The sequence below is a fragment of the Periophthalmus magnuspinnatus genome, chromosome 21 (assembly GCF_009829125.3).
Source record: "Periophthalmus magnuspinnatus isolate fPerMag1 chromosome 21, fPerMag1.2.pri, whole genome shotgun sequence".
Lineage (NCBI taxonomy): Eukaryota > Metazoa > Chordata > Actinopteri > Gobiiformes > Gobiidae > Periophthalmus > Periophthalmus magnuspinnatus.
Genome location: NC_047146.1, coordinates 5,008,674 through 5,035,011, shown reverse-complemented (window position 1 = coordinate 5,035,011; position 26,338 = coordinate 5,008,674). Strand labels below are relative to the sequence as shown.

At 41.3% G+C, this 26,338-nt stretch overlaps 3 protein-coding genes across 12 annotated transcripts in view; 2 read left to right on the top strand and 1 right to left on the bottom strand.

Annotated features, from left to right (window-relative positions):
* Positions 1 to 236: 236 nt before the first annotated feature.
* coq10b (coenzyme Q10B) lies at positions 237 to 9,289 on the bottom strand. Its single transcript, XM_033986880.2, has 5 exons — positions 9,159 to 9,289; positions 6,665 to 6,817; positions 4,681 to 4,873; positions 4,509 to 4,610; positions 237 to 3,295 (listed from the first exon to the last, which is right to left on the bottom strand). The coding sequence occupies exons 1-5, from the start codon at positions 9,248 to 9,250 to the stop codon at positions 3,128 to 3,130; spliced, it is 708 nt and encodes a 235-aa protein (XP_033842771.1). The 5' UTR covers positions 9,251 to 9,289; the 3' UTR covers positions 237 to 3,127.
* A 2,587-nt stretch (positions 9,290 to 11,876) lies between these two features.
* Positions 11,877 to 22,466, top strand: sf3b1 (splicing factor 3b, subunit 1). Of its 5 annotated transcripts, XM_033987247.2 has the most exons (24): positions 11,877 to 11,941; positions 12,414 to 12,589; positions 12,680 to 12,781; positions 12,968 to 13,082; positions 14,651 to 14,730; positions 14,813 to 14,998; positions 15,071 to 15,533; positions 15,614 to 15,735; positions 15,818 to 16,015; positions 16,118 to 16,219; positions 16,818 to 16,997; positions 17,097 to 17,183; positions 17,715 to 17,985; positions 18,246 to 18,391; positions 18,666 to 18,812; positions 18,986 to 19,111; positions 19,190 to 19,411; positions 19,494 to 19,676; positions 19,757 to 19,868; positions 19,936 to 20,056; positions 20,147 to 20,278; positions 20,350 to 20,622; positions 21,696 to 21,912; positions 21,981 to 22,466. In XM_033987247.2, exons 1-24 carry the CDS (start codon positions 11,914 to 11,916, stop codon positions 22,137 to 22,139), a joined length of 3,948 nt encoding a protein of 1,315 aa, XP_033843138.1. In that variant the 5' UTR covers positions 11,877 to 11,913; the 3' UTR covers positions 22,140 to 22,466. The 5 variants fall into 5 exon arrangements, 4 of the variants coding, with proteins under 4 accessions (XP_033843138.1, XP_055086650.1, XP_055086649.1 ...); XM_033987248.2 differs by lacking the exons at positions 11,877 to 11,941; positions 12,414 to 12,589; positions 12,680 to 12,781; positions 12,968 to 13,082 and adding an exon at positions 13,497 to 14,368; XR_004542880.2 differs by lacking the exons at positions 15,071 to 15,533; positions 15,614 to 15,735; positions 15,818 to 16,015; ... (13 more) ...; positions 21,696 to 21,912; positions 21,981 to 22,466 and adding an exon at positions 14,314 to 14,368 and having other exon boundaries at positions 14,813 to 14,951.
* A 1,827-nt stretch (positions 22,467 to 24,293) lies between these two features.
* ankrd44 (ankyrin repeat domain 44) overlaps positions 24,294 to 26,338 on the top strand; it is a 41,261-nt gene continuing 39,216 nt past the window's right edge. For 3 of the 6 annotated variants that reach the window (XM_055230679.1, XM_055230680.1, XM_055230681.1), the window contains exon 1: positions 24,295 to 24,743. In XM_055230679.1, coding sequence (XP_055086654.1) covers positions 24,699 to 24,743 — 45 coding nt within the window. In that variant the 5' untranslated portion in view covers positions 24,295 to 24,698. Of the gene's footprint in view, positions 24,744 to 26,338 lie in introns of all 6 variants that reach the window. The other 3 variants (XM_055230682.1, XM_033987251.2, XM_033987249.2) reach the window with 2 other exon arrangements.

The window sequence follows — 26,338 nt, the reverse complement described above, 5'->3', positions numbered from 1 at the left end:
ATACTGGTATGGTGCATCTCTCTCTATTTGGATATTTTTACTTCACTAGTCACGTGTGTTGTGTAATTATATTATTCAAACCAGCAGGTGAAGAAAGAGTTTAACGTTAAATGTAAATGTGTTAAATGAACCTTTTGACTTTGTTCAGTTCAAAGCAGGTGCTCAGTATTGACTTATTGATCAGCTGATTCAGATTTATATACAAGGGTCAAACTCAAGAAAACACACTTTTGTTTGAAAAATATGTTTTATAAATCATGCAGTCAATACATTTCTGAAGTCTCTCGTCACATCATGTACAGACAAGTATTTCCCAATAGACAAACAGAAATATTGTGAAATCCACTAAAAGCTCAAATGTGTAATCTACGTCTAAACTAATAAATATAAAATGTGTACATATTTATACTGAGAAACGCTGCCAGCAGGCTAACGAGGCACTGTGAGTAAGAACTACGATTCACTGGAATTCTGCTTTTGGGAACAGACCGTTCTGGGTCCTGTTCTGTCTGTGGGTCTGCGGGCTGCTGAGATGCAGTAAAAAAAACAGATATTGCACTCTAAAAACTGTCAAAAACTAAATAAAAAATATTTTGCAAACATTAGGCCCATACTCGGCCCATACTAGGCCCATATTAGGCTCCCATTAGAGATATTCTCCTTTGAGAGCTCAGTGTAACATGAAAAATACTTCCTCCACAAACAAAACCATCAGCCTCTTCTGATAGTAAACAGTACGTATACTCTGCACTGGTCGATCTGCAGTCTTTTATGTTATAATATTGAAAAATCCAGATTAATTCTTAAAACACACATTTACAAGTTATTCCTGTGGCAGTGGCTGCAGTTACATGCACACTCCAACTCTAAGATTATTAAAAGGTCCTGTATTACACAAAACTGACTCTTGTGAACTTTAACCTCCTCAAAAACAGACCTTTTGCGTTTTGTTTCTATCACACTTTATTATTAGTCTGTCTACATCTCCAAAGCTCAAAATGCTCTGTTCCACCTTGTGATGTCACAAAGTGGTAATTTTCAAGTTCTCTGCAATCTTTTACCTTTAGTTCAGTAGAGATTGGTCTTTCCAGGTGCTGAAATGATCCAAATTATTCTAGTGAAGGTGTATTGGAGTTTAAGAACACAGTAGAGCACTTCCTGTATTACCACTTGATGACATCACAAGGTGGAAGAGAGTGTTTTCAGTGTGAGAGAAGAACCCAGCCTAAATATGCAGGTGTGTTTGTGGGTTAAACGTGTGTGAATGAAACAAAACACGACACAACTCCTGGTCTGTTTGTGACGAGGAAACGACATTATAAACATAGATCTGAAAAAAAATAGTGTAATATGGGCCCTTTAAACTGAAACGTAAACAGCAAATTCTTCTTGCGTTTTTTTTCTGATCGTGGTCCCTCTGCTTCCTCACATGTTGGATTTTAAAGATCTAGAAAACGGGTATTAATCAGATTTTGGTGAGCTTGTAACCGCTGCCAGTGTCCATTTTGTATAGCTCTATATGAATTAATACATTTATTTATATATTGTATGTATAGCAACTTGCCCCAACTATTGACATGAGCACATTCATTTGAAACTATGATACTATATTAAGGTGCTAATGGAACCCTTCAGAAGTTTGGTGTAAATTTGTCTTTTGACCCCATCGACTATCGACTGATCCAAGTTAATAAGACAAACATGGCTCCATTCTGAAATCACTGGTGTTTTTTTTTTTTTTTTAGAGAGAAGTTATAGTGTGAAGTTATACAATGCCATTTAAGATGTTTAACCCTTTCAACCAAGTTCAACTACTTCCCACGCTGCTGTAACCACTGTTTTATTCACCTTTTGTGTGTAAACTGCATCGAAAAATATCCAGCTGTGCGCAAGTTTAAGCCCTCGTGTAGAAAATAGTCCCTGAGAAGTCAACTCCTGAGTCCAAGAAATAAGACCAAAGAGGTTTTTTTTACTACTATTACTGCAACTACCACCACCACCACTACGTCCCAAATACTGTAGCTTAGTTAATTTAAAGGTCCGATACCATGCAAAATTGACTCCTGTGAGCGTTAAGTCATGTTCTAATGCTGTTCCCTTCTCAAAAACAGACCTGGAGTTGTGTTTTGTTTCACTGAGTTTAAAAACACAGTGGAGCACTTCCTGTATTACCCTTAGACTGTGTAAAGAAGTGGACTCGTCGAGGCTAGAGCGGTTATAGCGGCGAATTTGGAAGCAGAGATTCATATTTGGGATTTTGACTGCGAGTATCATAGCAACCAAAGAGCCAATCCGGAGCGAGGCTGTCGAAGGTAACGCCCCTTTCCCACCTGCACCTCGATTCACGGACACAATAGTGAAATAAAAACCCCAGGATCACGTAGAGCGGGTTAATACGAACATTTTAAGACCAAAATGACGAGTCTGACAGCAGCAGTTAGAGAGAGGGGGAACGGATTTTCAATGTAAAGTGAATCGATGGAGCCAGAAGCGCGCTCATGATCACTTCCTGTTTGGACCGTGGCAGCTAGCAGGTTAGCTATGTCTATTTATATAAACAGCCAATTGTAGCCTAAATATGCAGGTGTGTTTGTGTGTTAAACATGTGAATGAAACAAAACTCCAGGTCTGTTTGTGATGAGGAAACAACATTAGAACAAAGATTTTTTTTTAAAAGCGTAACATGGACCTTTAAGCATTACATCCAAAACTAATCGTATTGCATTTAACATTTCTGACCTGTTCCCTCATGAGCTATAGTCACATAAGTTTCATGATAGTGTTGGATGTAAAACAGTGGTTAGAGCGCCATCGTGAGCCCGGGAGTGTGTACATCACTTACTAATTAAAGTAGGCAACACAAACTCAAAATCAGTCCCACTTTCTAGTAACACTTTCTATGAACACTGTCAAAAAATAAATAGAAATGAGAAGCATCTGTAAAGCACCAAAGTGAGAGTTGGCAGAAGATTGTCTGTAGGAGATAAACGGTCGCTCAGGAGTTGGTCTGTTGTGAGACAGGCACTGCAGGTTACATCGTGGAGTTTTGTTTTTTTTTCAAACCTCCTTCGCAGATATTTGGACGTCAGCTTCGGGTGTTGGGTTTGGGCGTGCAGCAGTGAAGGTGCTACGTGTGGTGGACCTCGTGAAACATCAGCTCACGAGGGATGGGCGTCTCCGCACCGAAGACCTGAGACGCGCGGGTCTCAAACGCGGAAACCATCTGCTTCACCACCTCGTCGAAGAACATGTGTGCGAGTTGGGAGTGCAGCAGGGAGCGGAACTCGAACGAGATCTGAGACGGAGACACAGGTGAGAGGAAGAAACACACAGGTCTGTCAGGGCGAGCACTATATCACTTATCGTTCAGTTTATGAAGCTAGAAATATATTTTTTGGGGTCAGTATTTTTCCGTGTTACATTTTCTTTGCTCTACTGGGAAATGTTTGTTTAATTTTCGTCTATATGATCAGATTTAAGCAGTAAAAGTTTGAAAAAAAATTACTTAAATGTCTCGTTAAAAAGCAGCAGAATACAAAACATTAGTCGTTAGTTTGCATTTGGAATAATATTGTAGATTTAGAACAGTAAAAGAAACATTCAAATTGGTCAACTGGACAAAACGTTGTAGAGTTTTGTCAGTTCTGGTCAGATTACTGCCTTATATCTGTCTGAAGGGAGGAGCTAACTACACTGAAACTAATACTAACTAGCTCCGCCCTTCAGAAACAGCTTGGATGAGAAGTGAAATTTTTCTTTTTGCCAACTTGACAGACTTGTTTTGTTTTAACATGGATCAGAGCTGGGCGACTGAGGGATTACACAGATGAGTTTCAAAATGATCGTTCATCGACTACATTTACTTCAGCGATATATATACAGTATATGCACATTATCGTAACAGGTCGGGTCATTTGGGTAATCATCGCCTTATGATTATATTTGAACTGGAAGAAATGTGTCTGTATATTAGCTCTTTAAATTTAAACAGGACAGTGTGCTCTATGAACAGAATCATGAAATAAGCACCGCATCTCTAATGATCACAATACAGTTTTGTGTCGTCTTTCTATGATTATTCAGTCTTAATACAGACTTAAGGTTCAAAGACTTGCAGCCTGGTTAAAGATCAGCTCAAGGATCAAACCCCCAACTTCAAGTCTGAGGAGCAAGAATGCAGCCGTAGACTATATACTTTTAGCCTGCACAATATTGGTAAAAAAGCAACAACACGATGGAAAATGGGTTCGTTTAGGCCTGTCACGAAATCCTGGTTCTAGTCCTGGTTCTTGGGGCCAGAAAGTCTCAAAATGACACACGTCTGAAGTCTTCATCATCTGTTAGCAGAGGTTTTTAAGATTAAATATTATAATCCCAATTGTTAAAGGCTCTGTACCTGATTTAATTCTTATTTCCTCTCATCCAACACTCGTAAATGGACAAAAGGGGGATCACACCTCACGACAGTCCTATAAAGTCCATAAAATTTAAAAAACTGTGCTACTTACAGAGAAGTCTACAGTACAGGTGCGAGGGTATCCAGGAAGCCCAGGACTGAAACGCCATTCTGTCTCCAAATGATTGAACAGTTTACCCTCGGAGCAGGAAGCCTGAAGAGAAACAAAAACATGTTCTTGTTTTGTTTTACAGCGCAGAGGACGTTTACAGTCATGTACAGACCTTAACCAGGTGGGGGCGCACTGACGAGATTAGAGAGGTGTAGTTCTCCACCACAGGAGGGAAGCCCACGGTGAGCTTGGCCTTGCAGAACCCGGCTCTTCTGAAGATCACGTCAGACTTTTTACACCAGGGCACAAACAGACGATAGTTCTCCACTCCAGCCACTACGTCATAGATCTCCTGCATAGAATACCTGCAGGACAGAACGTGTTAAATGTTAAAACAACCCTTAAACCAGAGGGCGTCTGGTTCATAACCCAGCAACAGCTCAAGTAGGTCAGAGTGATAAGGTTAGAAACGGAAACGGGAGAACTAAAAACACAGAAGAACAGTTTATTAATAAAAATCAAATGATAATAAAGGAAAAAAATGGATATATGCACATTTTTTTCTTTTTGCTTTTTACTTTTTTTATGAAATTCTCATCTTTCATAATATAACGTGTCAAACCCAAATGGCAAAAGGAAAAAAAAGGGAATGACAAGCCAGGCCATACCATTTTAAAAGGTCACACAGCTTCTTAGGACGTCCATGTTTTTCACAGTGTCACTTATAAACTGGCGTACCTATGTAAACAGAACATGTATGTGCACAGTGAACACGTGTCTATGTTATAAATATGAAGCATGCGTCTGTAAATGCGCATGTGTACGCTCCTTATACAATGTCGACCACTGAAAAACACACTGAATTGAATTGAGTGCCCAGTGTAGAGTGTCTTATGTGCTGACACGTCTCATGAGGCTGGGACCTGCGTCTATTTATATAAAGAGATTTAGTGATTATGACTTCACAGAACACCCAAGGCCATGCGTTACACACCGGCCTGGGCACGAGCTGTGAGGGATGCCCTTAAAGTGGACTTTCTCCTCTTTTCAACCATGACACTAGGCCTGGCACGATAACAACGTTTGAAGTTCGATATATTGCTGAAATGTGTAATCCCTCAGTTGTACAGATCTAATATAAGAATTCTAAACTGTCACTGGACAAAAAGTTATAGGAGTGCTCTGCAGTGGGGCGGACCCTGTCTCCCAGTCCGTTGCTTTGTTTTTTGGGGTTTATACCTGTAGACTTGAAGGCTCAAAAAGATGTCATACAATTCCTCCTGATGCTGGGTAGAAAAACAATAATGCCCCCTCTGTCCAAATATGGAAAAATTTAATATCTGAGATGGTGACTTTAGAACGGTTAAGATATTGCCTCAGTGGTAAGTCCAATCTTTAAAAAAAAAAAAAAAAAAAAGGGAAAAATGTTCTGGACTGTCTGAAAATTAAAAGGATAGAGGCGTAATACTGACAATAATAATGGTGAATGTTGCTTTCATCTTGTCATAAATGCTGCATCTGATACGACTCATTTAATTATTATCTCTTTGCTGAAGTAATGTGCTGTGCTGTTGTTCTTTGTGTGTTTGTTTTTTACTTTAATCTGTATAAAGCAATAAAAATAATATAAAAAAAACTAAAAATACTGATGGACACTGCCTTATATCTGTCAAACGTCTTCACTCCTACAACTTTTTGTCCAATTGACTGATTAGAATTTTTTTATTTTACTATACATTGCTGAAGAAAATATAAATTATATTACTGAAACTAATTTACCACTGCCACTAACACAAAAACCCAAAGTAGGATTATGAACAAAAAAAAAATTCTAAATGTGCGATATGGTTGAACACATGAGCTGCAATAAATAAACAGAAGTAAGTTTATATTTACGTATAATTAGTTATTCATTCAAACTCCTACAACTCAAGTCTAATCGTAAAACAGAAAATCTACAAAATGGCCTCCACGAGTACAAAGAAAACTATTGACCCTGGGAAATCACCGTTACATCAGTCATGTTTTGAACGATGGCTCGATGTGGTGATTATCGTGACACAAAGAAGATGATTATGGACGTCCAGCGAGACCAGGGCCGAATCGAACTGATTTAAAACCCTGACGTTCTTCAAGCGGACAGGCAGCAGACTCACCCGATGATGCGTCTTTCGGAGTACTCCTTCCTCTTGGAGAAGGAGTCTGTCAGGTTGAAGAAGCTGCGTGCAGGTGACACCGTCTGAGGACTTGAGGCGGCATTCAGCAGAGGAGGGACACGCGTCATGAGGATCCCACATGACGACAGGTATCTGGAACAGAACCAAGACACAAAGATGAGGGCTAAACATAGACTGTATACAGAAGTGGACCAAGAAGAGTGCGACTTCACCCACGGCGTTCAGCTAAAGTCAATCAAACCTGTTGCTAAAGCTAGCGGGAGAGACGTCGGGAAAGAGGGCGTCTGATTCGTTTGTTCATATCTTGATTTACAGACACAATAGTGAAATAAAAACCCCAGGATCATGTAGAGTGGGTTAATACGAACATTTTAGGACCAAAATGACGAGTCTGACGGCAGCAGTTACAGAGAGAGGAGCCATCCGTGCCATGTAAAAAAGGTCCCACAGTTCAAGTATCAGGAATTAACCTCTGGGTGTCCTTAAGCCGCTGTTGATACGATACTTAGGCCTCGGTGACTTCTGCTCAATATGGTTCAATCAAAAACAAATGCCCTCACTGCCCCCAGCCCCTTTTTCACAAGCAAACACATTAGTGGAGCATTTTCTGAAGATTAACGACCTGTTGCATTGGTCAGCGCTCATTCTTCCAGATAAAACGAGCTAAACATTGACTTGTACAAAGAGATAGTTGAACAGCTCTAAAGTCTCACTATAGAACTACAACATCATGTGATACTAGGGTCTTTGTTAAACTACTGCCTGTGCAAAGGTGATCTGAAATGCACCATTTTAATCACAAAAACAGCACATATAAATACACTTCCTTCCCTTGGCAATGTTTCAATACAGCCGCCCATGATATCGATGCTGTATCATCAAATTAAACTAAGATATTTCGATATTTTTGCTCAAACAAAGGGACACTGTAATGTTCTCAAGGCCCACTGACCTATTTTTTTTTCTTTCATTTTGTCTACGGCTCCTCTACAGTTCAGTGGTTGAGGAAAAAACATTTCAAACTCATTGAACCTAAATAGCCGGGGTTGTGTTGATCGACATCGGAACAATGAGCAGAGTGTTTACAGTGTTGTCACTTGCAGAGTTTACATAACAGCTCTACTGACCCCAGCGGCCTGCACTCCTCCCAAGTGACCTAAACTTAGAGTCACTCCTGAAATACTGTATTCTGTACAGGGGTCACCCTGACCCCGCTGAGGGCTGCACCACGTTGACAGTAATCAGCTAGTCCTGTCCCAGAGTCCTCCAGGAGAATAAAAGACACTACAGAAGCTTAATAAGACACTATAGACACCTAGCCTCTCGTTACATCATGTTTATGTCACATCAACTCGGTTCGGGGGACTTATTCTTCCTGTGATTGTGGTGTTCCTCCTGTTGCACTAGAGCCCTGCTGTTTTCACTCTCCAGGATCTGAAATGTGACACAGCGGACACATGACAGCGCGCGCCGGCTGCAGACACACGCGATGAGGTTGTGAAATAGCACTGGTCTGTAAATCAGATCAAGATGATTGTGATCTGTCATTAGGACAAGCCCGCAGTGACACACACATGTATGCTCAGAGTTATATGCACACACGGATGGAGATATAATGGACTGTGTCAGTAGAGTCTAATCTCCAGAGTTTAATCTCCTGCAGCTGATGTTCCACAAACAAAACCAGCGAATCACAACAGTTACAAGTCAGAAATACGAGTTGTGTTGAAAATGTGATGGATAAAATGTTGTCTTTTGGTGTATTGTAGCAGACGTGTGATATTATTTCCTGAACATGGAGCCAGAGCAAAGAGAAACTAAAACTAAAACTAACTTTTGCGTGACTTTGGGTTAATCTGTGTAAAAGAGGAGCCAGTTAAAACAAATATATTTAATGATATTTAATGATTTTAACTCAGTCTGAGCCACTTCCTCCATCACCTTTTGTTCACATCTAATTTGCACCTGAGCCCAGACACAGAGGACCCAGACTCACATTGATATGCAAATAACAGACTGAAACCAGACTGAGGAGCAGATCTGTGAGAGGGAGAGCCCGAAACCAGGCTGAGTAGCAGATCTGTGAGAGGGAGAGCCCGAAACTAGGGCTGAGGAGCAGATCTGTGAGAGGGAGAGCCGCTGAAACCACGCTGAGGAGCAGATCTGTGAGAGGGAGAGCCCGAAACCAGACTGTGGAGCAGATCTGTGAGAGGGAGAGCCCGTGTTGTCGTTGATAAGTTTCACGACGACGCTTCCGTTGTGTAACTAGAACTTGTTACGGGTTAAATCTATTGTTGGGGTAAAACGCAGCCTTTTAGGGGTAAGTAAATACAAGTAAAGGCCCAGACAGAGGCTCACGCGACACAGATCGATCCGTGCGCGAGCTGCGGTTGAGGAGTGTCTCGACACCGCGGCTCAGTTTAACGGTAAAAAAAACCCCCAAAAAAACTAAGTCAAACTTCACGGGATTTACCTGAAGTTGCTCCTGGACGTCAGCTCTCGGCTCGCGGACAGCTGCTTCATGCACTCGGCCACCCTCCGCAGGCTGCGTCCACCCCTGGCCATTTTTCACTTCGCTTTGACGATTTTTTTCCTGAGTCGCCTGTGGCCGATCCTGATGGTGACGAGCCACGGCACCGCGGCCCCGCCCACTCCGCAAGGCCCCGCTCCTGATTGGCTGCCCGCTCGCCGTCTCTGCGCCGTGATTGGCTGCAGTTGAAGTTCGTCACCGCGAGTTGCCGACGTAACGGGGCGCGCGTGCACGTTCGTGGACGCCCCAAAAATGTCACGAGACTCGCTCCAGTTAAAATTCTCCTGAGGTTATAACACGCGCCCTTTGTGTGACCCCCAACCCCTGGAATCAGCCAAAAAAAACTAGAAAAAAACCAAAAAACTAAAACAAATTACAATAGTGACTCAAATAAGCAAATTATTTAAGTTGGCTAACAGTGAAAAACTAGGCTATGGAAAGTACTAAGCCTTTTGGGACAATATACACTACTGTTTTTTTCCCCAGGATTACAAATTAAAAAGACTTTACCAGCAAGGACATGATTTTTAGTACTTTTATGCGTGACAAAAAATGTGAAATTATTTTAAATGTAATGTTTGTGTTTGTTATGGGTAAGTTTATCCACAAGTGCAGGTTCTTAACAAAACAAACCATCCTTTCTCATATTACATAAAGATCTTTGTCTCTTTTTCTCACCTGTAAGTTTTATGGAAAAGAAAGATGTTATAAAATTGAAAAATGTAATAGATGATCTAAATTTTATATTTGTGATTATATAATTGATTATGTACTTATTCATTTAATTAATTCATTTTTTTCCCCTTATCTGCACTCCTATGTAATACTTTGATACTTTGTCTGTTCTGACTATTAATTGTGTATGTTGTAAATCTTTATTCTAAAAAAAAAAAAAAAAAGACTAAGCCTTAAATCTAATCAGGCAGATTTAAGATTCAATAATGCATAGACTTTAGAATAAACAAAACACTGGATCAAAGAAAGAATGACAGATGTCTGACTTTCATCATTTTTATCACATGTTCCTTTTATCACTTTTATCACAGTGAGAAGTGGCTAAAACATTACTCAAGTGGATTAGCACACAGTTATAAGGAAAATATCACTAGAGTCAGAAAAGTAGGTCCACTCGCAGAAATCTTTATGTTACAACTTCCTCAAAAAGTTAATCAAGTAAATATCTTTTTTCAACATAATTAGTTTCACTTCTGCTGATTAAACTCCCATTATGAGCATTTTCAGCTCTTCCTGTATAAATAAACATACATTTTATTTTATTTTATTTTATTTTATTTTATTTTATTTTATTTTATTTTATTTTATTTTATTTTATTTTATTTTATTTTATTTTATTTTATTTTATTTTATAAATGAGTTGGGACAGATACAACAAACATACATTAACAATTCAGTAATCTGACGCAGGTATCACAGTTTTTATACCCTAGGCTAATTCAAAAACACTTTAAAAATTGAACATTTTAATTGCTGACCATCTGAAGGTAACACAAAAGAAAGTCTGCACTGTGTTTTAGTTTGTTGATTGCACATTGCTGAGGCACAGAGCTGATGTCTTGTCCCATTCAGTGATTCAAAAGCTGCAGACTGTGTGGGTGTGAGGTGTAAAGGCTCACACCTCACACTCACACACAAACAAAAGGATTTACCACAGACCACCCAGAGAGTCATGCATTATGGACCGACCCAGGCCTATATTCACTGTTAACAATACATTAGTGACATAATCCCAGTTGGCTTATGCTTTTCACATTTGTTTTAGCCACTGATAGAGAAAACAGAACTGTGGTCCTGCATGCACAGAACAGTATCAACAGGGCATTGGTGCAGATGTAAAGTAAAATAGTGGAAAAGTCTAGTATAAGAATAAATAGTAATAGTACTTGGCATGATCGCACATCCAGTGCTTGGAATGGTCAAATAATACCCTAATAATGAAGAAAATACCACCAAGCCAGCAACTGTGAAATAAAATTAAGGAAAAGCACTAGCACTATCAGAGATTGACTGCAGATGCTGGGTTTAGTGAGCATATATACAGTCTATAGGTGTAATAATGAGCATATATACTGTTTATGGGGTTAGTGAGCATATACACAGTCTATAAGTGTAGTAGTGCACATATATCTATCTTATCTTATCTTATATACTGTTTATGGGGTTAGTGAGCCTATATACAGTCTATAGGTGTAGTAATGAACATATACACAGTCTATAGGTGTAGTAATGAACATATACACAGTCTATAAGTGTAGTTGTGCACATATATACTGTTTATGGGGTTAGTGAGCATATACACAGTCTATGGGTGTAGTTGTGCACATATATACTGTTTATGGGGTTAGTGAGCATATACACAGTCTATGGGTGTAGTTGTGCACATATATACTGTTTATGGGGTTAGTGAGCATATACACAGTCTATGGGTGTAGTTGTGCACATATACAGTCTATGGGTTTAGTGTGGATTTAAATTGGCTTTTTGATTAATCTGCTGGATTTTCTGCATTGAATAATTGTCTTGAGAACCACAATTCCAAATTATAACACAAACACTTATTATGCCCCATGTTTTCGATGTTGTCCCAGTTCATTTCTGTCCTGATCTGAAATAAGCCGGAAGTTGCCTCTCTAAAGAGCAGCGCTCACTTCCGGTGCCTGAGAGAACACAACACACCAAAATGGCGAAGATCGCCAAAACCCACGAAGGTAAATCAAATATATGTGAAATAAGTACTCAAGCTCCTCTGTGCATGTGTCGTTGTCTCTGTTGGTGTGTTATAAAGGTTTAGTGATGTGGATGTTGAGTTTGTTGTTGGTTTTACACAGTTTGTTTGAGTTTTGTAATGAAAGGCCCGGTGCGACACAGCGCGTTTAGGTAATGGCGCAGGATGCTAACCGTTAGCTAACCGTTAGCTTCTGAGCTAAGTGTGATTCATACAAACTGGTGTCAGTAAATGTTTACAATTCTGCATCTGTCGCATTTCATTTTATGCAGAAATGATATAATTACAGTGCAGGCCGCACATGTTCCAGTCACATGTTTATATTTCTACTTTTGCTCAGATCAGTCCGTTTCACAGACGCACGTTGGGCCTTTGTGGTCACGCTGCGGACGAGAGTTTTTGTGCTGTAGATTGACTGAAATTGTAATGAGTGTAAATATTTCGTGTTTTTACAGACATAGAGGCGCAGATCCTGGAGATCCAGGGGCGGAAGGCCGCTCTGGTGGAGGAAGGAGCAGATAATGGAGTCGGGCTCGACTCCACTGGGTTTTATGATCAGGAAATCTACGGCGGCAGCGACAGTCGCTTTGCGGGATATGTCACATCTATCGCTGCCAATGAGCAAGAGGAAGTGAGTAAAAGATTATCTATGAAGTTAACAGTTTCTCAAGTGTTTAAAATGTTAATATAATGTTAATAAAATGTCCCTTATTGTACAAAGGATGATGAAGAAGACACGGCTACAAGTTTAATGGGACCGAAGAAACCAGGATACCATGCACCAGTGGCCATTCTGAATGCCATCCCACAGTCAGATGAGCAGGTATGTTTATTTACATCTCTTGATGCCACAGCTGCTGAACCTAAGGCCAGTCCAGATCAAAGCCACCTCCTCCACTGGCACAGAAATGGCCTTTGACTTGTTTTCTTTCTGTCTTAACTTTATAGATCCATTCATTTTATACTTAATGAGGTTTAAACTAATTATACATACTGTTTTGTTCCCCAGTATGACCCGTTTGCTGAGCATCGACCACAGAAAATAGCAGATCGTGAAGATGAGTACAAAGCCAGGCGCAGACAGATGATCATCTCCCCTGAGCGTCTCGACCCTTTTGCTGATGGTAATTTTTAACTTTCCTCTTGTGTTTTCATGGTCCCATTGTCCCCCTTTTCACACTTCATAAAACTGTGACAAACCGTCATGACTCTTGTTTAAAAGTACAGTTTAACCCTTCAACTGCAAGTCAACACATTGCTTCCTGACTTAATGCTTTACCTCCAGTGCTTTTGGGTCACTCTTTTTTTAATTAAAATTTTCAGTCTGTTTGGTGGGATTGTTGGACATTTTGGGATAGATAGGCTTAGGTTGCATATGGCTTGTTTGTGGCTTGAAGGGTTAACAGCCCATGATAACCTGTCAGTTAGAAGTTGCAGCATTGTTTTACATTTTTAATGAAAATATGTTTTGTAACAGATAAATCTGGACTTCAGATCTAAGCCTTGAAAACGTGGAATATTCTGCCTATTGAAATTGCAATACCTGACGATCAATTGAAAACCACTTTATGACGATACAGTACAACCACTTCCATATTTGGTTGTCTTTCTCATTGTGAGCTTGGTAGGACCAGGGTAGTTCTGGTGTAATTGCATGTAGAGAGATCTCATTGTACAGCGTTGTTGTCTCAACATATTTTTATTTTACAACATTTTATGTAAAATATAAATATGTTATCAAGAAAATTTTGTACCACAATACCAGAGGCCCATACTAACTGTCCTTAATTTCTCTCCTACAGCAGTACTGCTTTGCCAGTCCTGTACTGCCCTCTGTTAAGAGTGCAGCAACTCGTCCTGTGTAGGTTTTGGGAAACGCACAGAACTGTACATTTTGAGTTTGGTCAGGGTCCAACATGTTTGACTGGGGCCAACGAGGGGCAACTTCAGCTACAACCACCACCCCAAGGCCCTTATTCATTTTTTACAGTTATTTTGAATTTAAATGCCCCTACATTGATTTAATTCATTAAAAAGAGAATCCATTCTGTCTTTGCAGTATTAGCCCACTATTTGATGATGTAAGCTAAGTTATATCAGACGGTCAGGGGTTCACCATAATTACACTTTTTAAAATGATATTCGGTCATGAGCCATCATTTAAGACATAAAGTTCAGACTTTGAATATTCATTTACGTTAGACCTCAGACCTTTTGGTTTCCTAGTTTTAGGATTCTGCCCAGAACATACTTGCATTATAGTCCCATGAGTCATTGCAAACACAGGTGGTATACTGTTGTGTGTGAGTTGAAACCTTTCCAAAGTGTTACTAATGGTAAAGAGAAATTTTCTAGGCTTCTTTTCTGCCGGTTGAAGTCTGACTGCAGAAGGACCCTTGGCAATGAAAGTGTACGTATTCTGAAGAGCACAGCCCAGGACCCCTGCATCAGTGATGACTAAAACTAAAAGCACCACAACATCAGCATTTCTATGTATTTGCTTGTTTCTTAGAATTTTCTGTATGTAAATCTGTATTTAATGTATTTATGAAAATACTTAAGACTTGATGTTATATTATGATCTTAAATGAGTCAGAATTGGCAGGCTGTGTTGTGCTTGCAGTGTTGTTTGCAGTTTATGAAGTGTATAATAATCTGTATCTTTTGTTTTTGTTGGTGCTCTTTCGCACAGGGGGCAAAACGCCGGATCCCAAGATGCAGGTCAGATCTTACGTGGACGTCATGAGGGAGCAGAATCTGTCCAAGGAAGAGGTAATATTAATGTTGAACACTGAACTTGTCCAAACGTTTGGTATCAAATTATTCTAATGTTTTCATGTTCTGGTCAATACAGAGAGAAATCCGTCAGCAGTTGGCAGAGAAGGCCAAATCGGGAGAATTGAAAGCTGTGAATGGGTCCGCCGCCTCCCAAGCCGCCGCAAAACGTAAGCGCCGATGGGACCAGACAGCTGATCAGACACCATCCAATGCAACTCCCAAAAAACTATCGAGCTGGGACCAGGCTGATGCCTCTGCTGAGGTAATAATTTAAACAATGAAATTTAAAAATATTTAAAAGATGAGTTAATTTGTAATGTTTTTGTTTTCATAGACACCTGGCCACACTCCTGCCCACACCCCCTCAAACAGCAGGTGGGATGAAACCCCCGGTCGGCCAAAGGGCAGCGAGACTCCCGGAGCCACCCCCAGCACACGCATGTGGGACCCCACCCCCAGCCACACTCCAGCCGGTGCCGCCACCCCCGGCAGAGACACACCCGGCCACGCCACGCCAGGGCACGGAGGAGCCACAGGGAGCGTCCGCAAAAACCGCTGGGACGAAACTCCAAAAACAGAGAGGGAGACCCCTGGACACGGCAGTGGCTGGGCTGAGACTCCACGCACAGACAGAGGAGAGGACTCTGTGGGAGAGACTCCGACTCCAGGGGCCAGTAAGAGGAAGTCTCGCTGGGACGAAACTCCTGCCAGTCAGATGGGCTCCTCCACACCTTTACTAACACCAGGAAAGACCCCGATCGGGACCCCTGCCATGAACATGGCTACACCAACTCCAGGTAACAGCTTTTCCACAATGGAATAGTTTGTCTTTGTTAAAAAAAATCGTTTCTCTCTGAACGGTTTGCTTTCTGTTAAGGTCACCTGATGAGCATGACGCCTGAGCAGCTGCAGGCGTGGAGGTGGGAGAGGGAAATCGATGAGAGGAATCGGCCTCTTACAGATGAAGAGCTGGACGCCATGTTTCCAGAGGGTTATAAGGTTTGTCAGTTAGTTCCTTGTGTTTATGTTGATCATTTAATTAAATGAATAAAGAATATTTAAATTTTATATTCTTGTGTAGGTGTTGCCTCCACCCGCAGGTTATGTTCCCATTCGAACCCCAGCACGAAAACTTGCTGCTACACCCACTCCCATTGGGGGCATGACCGGGTTTCACATGCAGGTTGAAGACCGCACCACCAAACAAATGAATGACCAGCCGTCAGGAAATCTGCCCTTCCTCAAACCTGATGACATCCAGTACTTTGACAAACTGCTGGTGAGCGTCAGAGCCATAGAAATGCGCACATGCTACGTGAAACATGTGCAAATAGACTAGTTGGTGTTTGCCCTGTCTAAAGTTCAGTTTTTCTGCCCATAGGTGGAGGTGGACGAGTCAACACTGAGTCCAGAAGAGCAGAAGGAGAGGAAGATTATGAAATTACTTTTGAAAATAAAAAATGGAACCCCACCAATGCGAAAGGTTGGTTGGTTTGTCCCATTAAATCTTTTTATATATGCACACATACAAGGAAGAGGAGGAGAGGACATACACTACAAGTCAAAAGTTGAGACACACCCTCTCAATCAATGCTTTTTTCCTTTATTTTTACTACTTTCTTCATTTTATATACATACCATAAACTTTATACCTATAGACAGTGTATGTATATGTGTGCATATATATATATAATATATATGAGCGTAGCTAACCCGTTAGCTGCTGCGATTCAAATAGGAAGTGATCATGGGCGCGTTTCTAGCTCCATCGACTCTGACTCCAATTCACTTTACACTGGAAAACTGTGGCTCCTCTCTCTGTAACTGCTGCTGTCAGATTTGTCATTTTGGTCTTAAAATGTTCATGTTAATTCGCTCTACATGATCCTGGTGTTTTTATTTCACTATTGTGTCCGTAAGTTTAGATATGAACATTAATAACAGAGAAATCGGGTGCCTTTTTTCCCGAGGTCGTTCTTGCTAGCGTTAACAGGTTTGATTGACAGTGTTGCTAAGTTAAGTTCTTTTGCCCTCTTACAGACATAAACCACACTATAATATGATTTTTATTTTTGTCGTAGGCTGCCCTGCGTCAGATCACAGACAAGGCACGTGAGTTTGGAGCAGGTCCTCTGTTCAATCAGATTCTTCCACTGCTCATGTCCCCAACCCTTGAAGACCAAGAGCGCCATCTCCTGGTTAAAGTCATTGATCGTATCCTGTACAAACTCGATGACTTGGTTCGACCATACGTTCACAAGGTAAACTGGAGAGATGCAATATAATAATAATGATGTAACATTCAGATATTTGATAGACAGGTTTGACTAATGAGATTTTTATTTATTTATTTTTTGTAGATTCTGGTCGTGATCGAGCCTTTACTGATTGATGAAGATTATTATGCCAGAGTTGAAGGAAGAGAAATCATCTCAAATTTGGCAAAGGTAACTACAGCCTTGTCTGTGTGATCCCTCTGTCGTCCAGGTCTGATCCATAGTAAAAGAAGAATTCAAATCTGACTGGACAAAAAGTTGAAGACATTTCTCCACTTCTTCAGTTCTGGTCTAATTACTGGTGGTCACTGCCTTATATCTGTCTAAAGGGAGGAGCTAACTACAGATAAATATAAGTGTCCACCAGTAATCAGACCAGAACTGAAGAAGAGGCTTAAATGAGCAGCCAAACGCCTTCACTCCTACAAGTTTTTGACCAGTTACAGATTTGAATTTTTCTTTTATGACAACTAGAGCCTTGTACGCATTATGCTGCAAACATTCTCGCCTGTTTGATCGATCCATGGTCAGAACAGGGCTAGTAGTTTGCTAGATTGACTCCAACACGAGAGCTAGCAGACTTGACCACACTGTCATATCTGTTCTCACCCTGCACCCGTTGGTCACAATTTTTCTACACCTATAATCTGCTTGGGAAAACTGCAAAAATGTGCAACCAACTGAAGAATCCTTATGTTACAGGCTGCTGGGTTGGCTACAATGATCTCCACTATGCGTCCCGATATAGACAACATGGATGAGTACGTCAGAAACACAACAGCCAGAGCCTTTGCCGTGGTGGCCTCTGCGCTGGGCATCCCATCCCTGCTGCCCTTCCTCAAAGCTGTGTGTAAGAGTAAGAAGTCCTGGCAGGCCAGACACACTGGAATCAAGATCGTCCAGCAGATCGCCATCCTCATGGGCTGTGCCATTCTGCCCCATCTCCGCAGTTTGGTGGAGATTATTGAACACGGTGAGTCATTAGTGGTCTGTGGTCCAATGGGGGGACCCACTTAACATGTTAATTTAGAGTCTTGTGTGGATTTGAACTTTAATATGATTTTTTTTTTTTTTTATTGTAGTCTCATTCTGAACACTCTGTAGTTGCTATTTGAAATTTTTTGTCAAGATTGGATGTGCTGTGAAATGATGCCCCCCTGCCAGCGCCGCCCCTGTCGTGGTCATGTGATTTTCTTAATACCCTCAATGATACGATGATGTTTTGTGTCGCAGGTCTGGTTGATGAGCAGCAGAAGGTCAGGACCATCAGCGCTCTGGCTATAGCTGCTCTGGCTGAAGCGGCTACACCGTACGGTATCGAGTCGTTTGATTCTGTCCTTAAGCCTCTGTGGAAGGGCATCCGACAGCACAGAGGAAAGGTAAGTTATTTGTAAATCTCGTGTACTGCTGTTTTAGTTGGTAATGAGTGACCTAAAAATGCAAGATCCACACCCAGCACTGAGCCAACCCGTGGCTATAGTGTGAATATTTGCTTGCTAAAATGATCCTTCAGGGGGCTGCTGCTGTCAGTTGAAGTCAAACAAAAGACTACATTAATCCACTGGGAGCAGCAGACACTATTGCTTTAAACAATGCTCTGGTTCTGCTTCATCCAGAGCAAATATAAACATATGAACTTGTTTTTGTTTTCAGGGTCTGGCTGCTTTCCTCAAAGCCATTGGTTACCTGATCCCTTTGATGGATGCTGAGTACGCCAACTACTACACCAGGGAAGTGATGTTGATCCTCATTAGAGAGTTTCAGTCTCCAGATGAAGAGATGAAAAAGATTGTCCTGAAGGTAACAATGTTATTCCAGTCGTCACAACAGGATTCTTTAGCACACAGCACGCCTTTACAGCACTCCTCATGGTTTTGATTCTTTTGCACACTGCACTCCTCACAGCACTTGATTCTTTTGCACACTGCGCTCTTCATGGGTTCAATTCTTCCTCATATGTTGTTGTCCTGTAGGTGGTGAAGCAGTGTTGTGGCACTGATGGTGTGGAGGCAAACTACATTAAAACGGAGATCCTGCCCCCCTTCTTCAAGCACTTCTGGCAACACAGAATGGCCCTGGACAGGCGTAACTACAGACAGGTTTGTATAGTTATTATTCTGTATTACTTTGCATATTACACATTACTTTACCACTGAAATGTTTCCTCTGAATCGCAGTTGGTCGACACGACTGTTGAACTGGCCAATAAAGTGGGCGCCGCAGAAATCATCTCTCGAATCGTGGACGACCTGAAGGACGAGGCGGAGCAGTACAGGAAGATGGTCATGGAGACGATTGAAAAGATCATGGGGAACCTCGGCGCCACAGACATCGACCACAAGCTGGAAGAACAGCTGATCGACGGGATCCTGTACGCCTTCCAGGAGCAGACGACAGAGGTACGACTCCATTTGCGTCCTCTCTAATGATGTATGCAGAAAGCGTGTGTGGCTAAAATGTAAATGTACTTTTGTTTTTAAGGATTCGGTGATGTTGAACGGTTTTGGCACCGTGGTCAACGCTCTGGGGAAGAGGGTGAAGCCGTACCTGCCTCAGATCTGCGGTACCGTGCTTTGGCGTCTCAACAACAAATCCGCCAAAGTCCGACAGCAAGCGGCAGATCTGATTTCGCGCACAGCTGTCGTCATGAAGACCTGTCAGGAGGTAAATGGAAACACAAGCTCGCACTTTTGGCATTTTAACAATCTCGTATCTCATTCTAAAACGCGTCCTGTGTGTCGTAGGAAAAGCTGATGGGTCACTTGGGTGTGGTGTTGTACGAGTACCTGGGAGAAGAGTATCCCGAAGTACTTGGCAGCATCCTGGGAGCTTTGAAGGCCATCGTTAATGTTATTGGTAAGTAAATGAAATGCTTGTGTAGTTCCTGCTTCTACAGAAATAAACAATCTAAATGTTCTCATAGGGATGCACAAGATGACTCCTCCGATCAAAGATTTGCTTCCTCGTTTGACCCCCATCCTCAAGAACAGACACGAAAAAGTACAGGAGAATTGCATTGACCTCGTTGGGAGGATTGCGGACAGGTTTGTTACAGCATCTCCTCATCTCTGGTCAAAGTCTTTATGTAATTTTTTTGTTTAATCGTGACCCTTTAAGTATTCCTCCATTTTTAGGGGTGCCGAGTACGTGTCTGCCAGAGAGTGGATGAGGATCTGTTTTGAGTTGCTGGAACTGCTAAAAGCTCACAAAAAAGCTATTCGTCGAGCCACTGTGAACACATTCGGTTACATCGCTAAAGCTATAGGGTAAATTTTAAAAAACAAACAAAAAAATATTATTGTGTTTTGTCGTTCTAACCATCCTCTACTTCTTTTAGACCCCATGATGTGTTGGCGACTTTGCTGAACAACTTAAAGGTCCAGGAGCGACAGAACCGAGTCTGCACCACTGTGGCTATAGCGATCGTGGCCGAAACCTGCTCGCCGTTCACCGTCCTGCCGGCGCTCATGAACGAGTACCGCGTGCCCGAGCTCAACGTCCAGAACGGCGTGCTCAAGTCTCTGTCCTTCCTGTTTGAATACATCGGAGAAATGGGCAAGGACTACATCTATGCGGTCACGCCCCTGCTGGAGGACGCACTCATGGACAGGTGTGTACTCGGATCACTCAGAGCCTCCTTAGAGCGCTTTTGGAGAAATACATTTAGAGGAATGCTTTTGGAGAAATACATTTAGAGGAATGCTTTTAAAGAAATGCTTTTAGAGGAATGCTTTTAAAGAAATGCTTTTAGAGGAATGCTTTTAGAGAAATGCTTGTTCAGAGTTAACTTCAAGCCAAGAAAACGAGCCTGACAGGGTTAGTTTTAACACTGCTCTGTATATTTGACACTGCCGTATACAAAGGCCCTTTTTCACACAACAGGTCGAGTCCTGAGTTTAATTCCTGACTGAGTTTTCATACTGAGAAAGGACCAACTCAAAGTTTCCTGTTTCTTGTCCAGAAAACGGGTTTGGAGCAGAGTTGGAGCACTTAGTTTGTTAATTTTGAGTTTTGTTGAGGTGAAAGCCATGATCGCTGGATCCCTGAAAAGAGGGTTCACCATGGCAACGGTAAAACAGGAGGCGTCCATCTTAGAGGGACAGGAAGTCATGTGACGGTGCAAAGGTTAAAATCAGGTTTGATATTAAAATGGGGTTGTGAGTAATGCTTGTAATGCATCACTCACATTATTCATTAAACACAAATGTTTTTTTGTTTTTTTAGTTCACTACTATTTTAAGATAAATTTTACACACCATGACTTTTCAGATGATGCTCTAAAAGGTCTGATATATGTGAGCATTTGAAGCTGTAACATAAACTGTACGTTTAATATGTGACATTAAATACATTTATTAAAATAAGGCAATTAGCTAAATTTATTGATCCATTTGCTTGAGAGTGATACGTTCTTAAATAAATGGAAAAGTTTATCACAAGTGGTGAATTATGTTAAAAATGGCAATCATAAAGTGAAATCCTCATCATTAAACCTCATCTGACGGTCCTATACTTCTGTGAATAAGGAAGTGAACTGTCCAATCAAAGCTCTTCTTCAGGAGCAGACTCTGGCTCTTTGGACTAAATTGAGTATTGTGAATGAGATCAATGATGTTTTTTGGTTTTTTTTGTAAACATAACCACATCATGTTTTAATACCATGTTTTTGTTTCTATTTGGCAGAGATCTGGTCCATCGACAGACCGCCAGCGCTGTGGTTCAGCACATGTCTCTTGGCGTCTACGGTTTCGGCTGTGAAGATTCCCTCAACCACTTATTGAACTACGTTTGGCCAAATGTTTTCGAGACCTCCCCTCACGTGATCCAGGCCGTGATGGGGGCTCTGGAGGGGCTCAGGGTCGCCATTGGCCCCTGCCGCATGCTTCAGTACTGCTTACAGGTCGGTTAACACAGTTGAAATTGTAATGTGTTGTTAAACCTTTGCTAATTTCATGTTTTTGTTTATAGGGTCTGTTCCATCCAGCCAGAAAAGTACGAGACGTTTACTGGAAGATCTACAACTCCATCTACATTGGCTCACAAGACGCACTCATCGCTCACTACCCACAGATCTACAATGATGAAAAGAACATGTATGTGCGATACGAGCTGGATTATGTCTTCTAAATACCCTTTTCTTTGTTTTCACATTCGCTTCTGTATGGACCAGAACCATTGTTACTTAAGAACAGTAATTTTTAGAGTCTTTTCAAAGGCATTAAAGCATTTTGAACCCGTTTGGTGTAGCATCAAAATGTAGAAAAAGGCAAACGAACGTGAGGCTGTTTGTAGTTTATTTTGTTCAGGTGAAGTTTGATGATGAGCAGTCGTAAAAAATATTTTAAATATTTGGATAATTTGTGAAGTTTTGCTCTTTTACACATCCCCATCGTCTCTGTTCATTATTGGGTCATTGCTTTATTTAACCAAATAAACATTTGTGTACAAAAGTCACCGTTTGTCGCATATGTTTTTCATTCAAATGGTTTGATTCAAAATGTAAATCTTTTCCAAATGAAGATACTAATTTGAAAGGGGTAAAAGTTTGAGTAAGTCAGTGATGCAAGGTAAGGGAGTACAAGTAGTAAAGTACTGTACTTAAGCATAGTTTACAGTGTGTACTTTTTACTTTCACCTTCTACATTTGAGAGCAGTATCTGTGCTTTCTACTCCACTACATTTTTAAACTGGACTGAAAAGTAAAAAGTACTTTTCATACGATTTGAGGGGTTATTTTTACCATGTTCGTGGAAACATTTTAGTGTTCAAGCTTTGGCTTTAAGCAAAACAAAAATAAATATAATTATTTAAAAAAAAAATATATATATATATATATATATATATATATATATATATATATATATATATATATATATATATATATAAATTAAATTGAAAATTAGTATCAAATCAAATTTTTATCAAAATCACTATTTACACTTCAACAAATGAACAGCACTTGTGTGAAACACTTTTACTTTTTACTCTTAAAGTACATTTTTTGAACAGGTACTTAAATACTTTTTCATGTGATACATTTACTCTTGATTATTTTTTTTTTTATTTATTTTTTGCTCCTGTAACGGAGTTTTAAAAAAAATGCACTTATTACTATTTCCTGTTTGTATTATGTTTCCTTTGAATTTATGTGAATTTTGTCTTTTTCACGTTTTATTTTGAAAAACCGGAAGTGCGCATTGCTCCCGTGTTTTAATTTGGCAGCTTCACTTCCTCTCAGGAGCATGTTGGAGGCAGCAGAGGGGCCAGTGCCTCGTGTGCGAGGACATTAATACAGTATTTATATTTATATGTTTGTCACAGGAGTAAAGCTGAGGCTTTGTTCCACGGTCGTTACTCTCCAGTATCTGTATTTTTACTTAAGTAACAAAATTAAACAACACGTGACCCGCTCTTACTCCAGACATGTCTTTATGATACATTGGTCTGCAAAAGAGTGTTTCTATTCCAGGAGACTTCAGTGTGTGCAGAGGCCCCTGTGTCTCTGCTGCACTTTAAACTCCAGTATGAGGCGTTTTTTCGCAGTAATGTCGCAGCTTTGACTCGACATGTCAGGCCCAGTGTTTGTGGTATTTACTTTGACCTTTGAAAAGAATTTCTTTTCGCCGAATCGTGTCACGTGGTTTTAAGACAAGTGTCGAGACATAACTGACAAATGACGTCGGGGTCAGTCTAAAAAAAGCTCGTGCATCCGTCCAGCACGTGCATGAACGCGCACAATGCATGGACGCGCCCCCCCCCCTCACTGCTGCGCGCGCACATCAGAAAAGTCACGGCTCTGCATCAAACCAGAGAATAATAATAACCAGAGAATAATACTCATAGAGCTGTTTATGTAAGATTATAATCAGCCACAGTTCCTGTGACTGTTTGATTTATATCATTTATATAAAGATTAAAAAAAGATTAAAAGTCGTTATCGGCCACACTGTTTCATACTGCACATATATCTGCGCATATATCTGCGCATATATGTGCACATATATGTGCACATATCTCTACACATATCTCTGCACATATATGTGCACATATCTCTGCACATATCTCTGCACATATATGTGCACATATCTCTGCACATATATCTGCACATATCTCTGCACATATCTCTGCTCATTCTCTTAGCTCCGCACACAGTCTAGGGCGCTGTATTTCTGTATGTTTCATAAAACTTGCACCGTGTCTCTGCTGCAGCGCCTCTCTGTGCAGTAGGGGGCGCCAGAGGGCGCAGGGGGAGTTGGCTGCTGTTGATGCTGAGAAGGATCTCCTCCACTTCTGCATCTGAGAGGAGCTCTAGCTGTAACTTCCTGTGTGATTTGTGCCCAGCTGAGCGCAGTCTGCGCCTCTTCAGGGGCAGGAGGAGCGGCTGCTTCCGTGTGCGGGAGTCCGGGAACGTGCGGGAGTCCGGGGACGTGCGGGAGTCCGGGGACGTGCGGCATTTGTGCAGAGGAGGCGCTAAATGTGGATAGTTTCCACGGCTGGGTCAGGCTGCCTCCTCTCCTCCCCGCGGCAGCTCCGTAGCCGCAGATAGCGCCCGTGGAGCGGGGCTGATGGCCGTGGAGCCCCGGGCCTGCATCATCCGCTCCGTCTGAAGAGCCGCGGGCCTGAGCCGAGTCCCGGGCCCGGTGACGCGGAGGGTCGGGGTTTGGAGAGCAGCGGAGCCCGGAGTGAATGAAGAGCGGAGCAGAGATGGCTGTGCTGAAGCTGGCGGACCAGGTACCACTGTTAGCGGCTAAAGCTTAGCCCCAAACGTGAAGCTGCTGCAGGAAACGTCCATTTAACACATTCATGCTTTAACACATTCATGCTTTAACACATTCATGCTTTAATACATTCATGCTTTAACACATTCATGTTTTAATACATTCATGCTTTAACACATTCATGTTTTAATACATTCATGTTTTAATACATTCATGCTTTAATACATTCATGCTTTAACACACTCTGTTTTGTTGAGTCTTTGGTCATGTGAGGTGTTGGTCCATAATTTCCTCTGACACTGCAGCATTTAAACATTTAAAAGCTCTTTTGCAAAAACAGATCAGAGCCATTTGAAAAAGTCTGAGGCTTGTAGTTGACTCTTAGTACAATCACGTTTACAAAAGCCAGATCTATTTTACTAATATTAAAATGTAACCCCATCCCTTCTTGATAAAATCCACTGTACTTATTGTCACGGCTAATCTCTAGAAAATAAACCCTTTTTGGCATCTTTTTCCAAACAAATCTGTGTTTTCACTGGTGACTTCTTCCAGTGTTTCCAGGGGCTTCTTCAGATTTGACTTGTTCTGGTGATGTTGGTGTTTTTACATAGAATGGGGACAGCCCACTTCACTTCCTGCTCTCCTCTGCCTCCCCAAAGCATCATCGCTCCCTCAGGGCCCCACACGTGTCCTCGATACTGAACTATAGCCCATATATTTGTCCATCAGGTTTATTTAGGGAACACTCAGGTCTATCGCCTGTTATAGTCGCTTTAAAAATACACGCAGAACAAGGCCAGGTTGTGTTGGCAGTCGCCCAAACTCACCGAAGAGTAGCCGTAGGCATGTAGAGCTGCAGATAACGATCATAAAGTGGTATTTAAGTTATGATCCCATTATAATAGTAAAAGTTTAAAGGGCCCGTAGTACTCTATTCTCTAATCTCTGTTTTAATGTCATTTCCTCGTCACAAACAGACCTGGAGTTGTGTTTTTTTTTTTTGTTTCATTCACACATATTTAACGCACAAACCCTGCATAGTTACGCTGAGTTCTTCTCTCAAACTGAAAACACTCTGTTCCACCTTGTGATGTCATCGTGTGGTGATACAGGAAGTGCTCCGCTGTGTTTTTAAATGCACTAAACCTTCACTTTGAGTCATTTGGATATTTATATTTCAGCACCGGAGTGTCCAATCTACTACTGAACTAAAGGTAAAAAAAAAAAAAAAAAAAAAGGAACTGTTAACTTGAAAACTACCACTTGATGACATCACAAGGTGGAACAGAGTGTTTTCAGTCTGAGAGAAGAACTCAGTGTAACTATGCAGGGTTTGTGCGTTAAACATGTGTGAATGAAACAAAAAAAACAACACAACTCCAGGTCTGTTTGTGACGAGGAAACATTGGAACATAGATCGCGAGCGCGTGTCATGCTTTTGCAGACGGCTCACATGAACCACGGGACGGGGAGCTGTGCTGAGGCATCAAGATCGTATCAAGCATCGTCTGTGTGTTTTTTTGAAAATAACAGGAAATCCCTGTAGTTTGGGGTTACGTAAGACACACTGCTTCTCTGTTCCATAGAAAACAATAATAATGCGAC

Excerpts from the sequence above, each read along its gene's own strand:
- coq10b (XM_033986880.2), bottom strand. The coding sequence starts at position 9,250 with ATGGCCAGGGGTGGACGCAGCCTGCGGAGGGTGGCCGAGTGCATGAAG. Across the intron at positions 6,818-9,158 it reads ACGTCCAGGAGCAACTTCAG|ATACCTGTCGTCATGTGGGA; the intron begins GTAAATCCCGTG and ends GTTCTGTTCCAG. Across the intron at positions 3,296-4,508 it reads CCTGTACTGTAGACTTCTCT|ATCTCGTTCGAGTTCCGCTC; the intron begins GTAAGTAGCACA and ends TCTCCGTCTCAG.
- sf3b1 (XM_033987247.2), top strand. The coding sequence starts at position 11,914 with ATGGCGAAGATCGCCAAAACCCACGAAG. Across the intron at positions 14,999-15,070 it reads AGGCTGATGCCTCTGCTGAG|ACACCTGGCCACACTCCTGC; the intron begins GTAATAATTTAA and ends TTGTTTTCATAG. Across the intron at positions 16,220-16,817 it reads GAACCCCACCAATGCGAAAG|GCTGCCCTGCGTCAGATCAC; the intron begins GTTGGTTGGTTT and ends TTTTTGTCGTAG.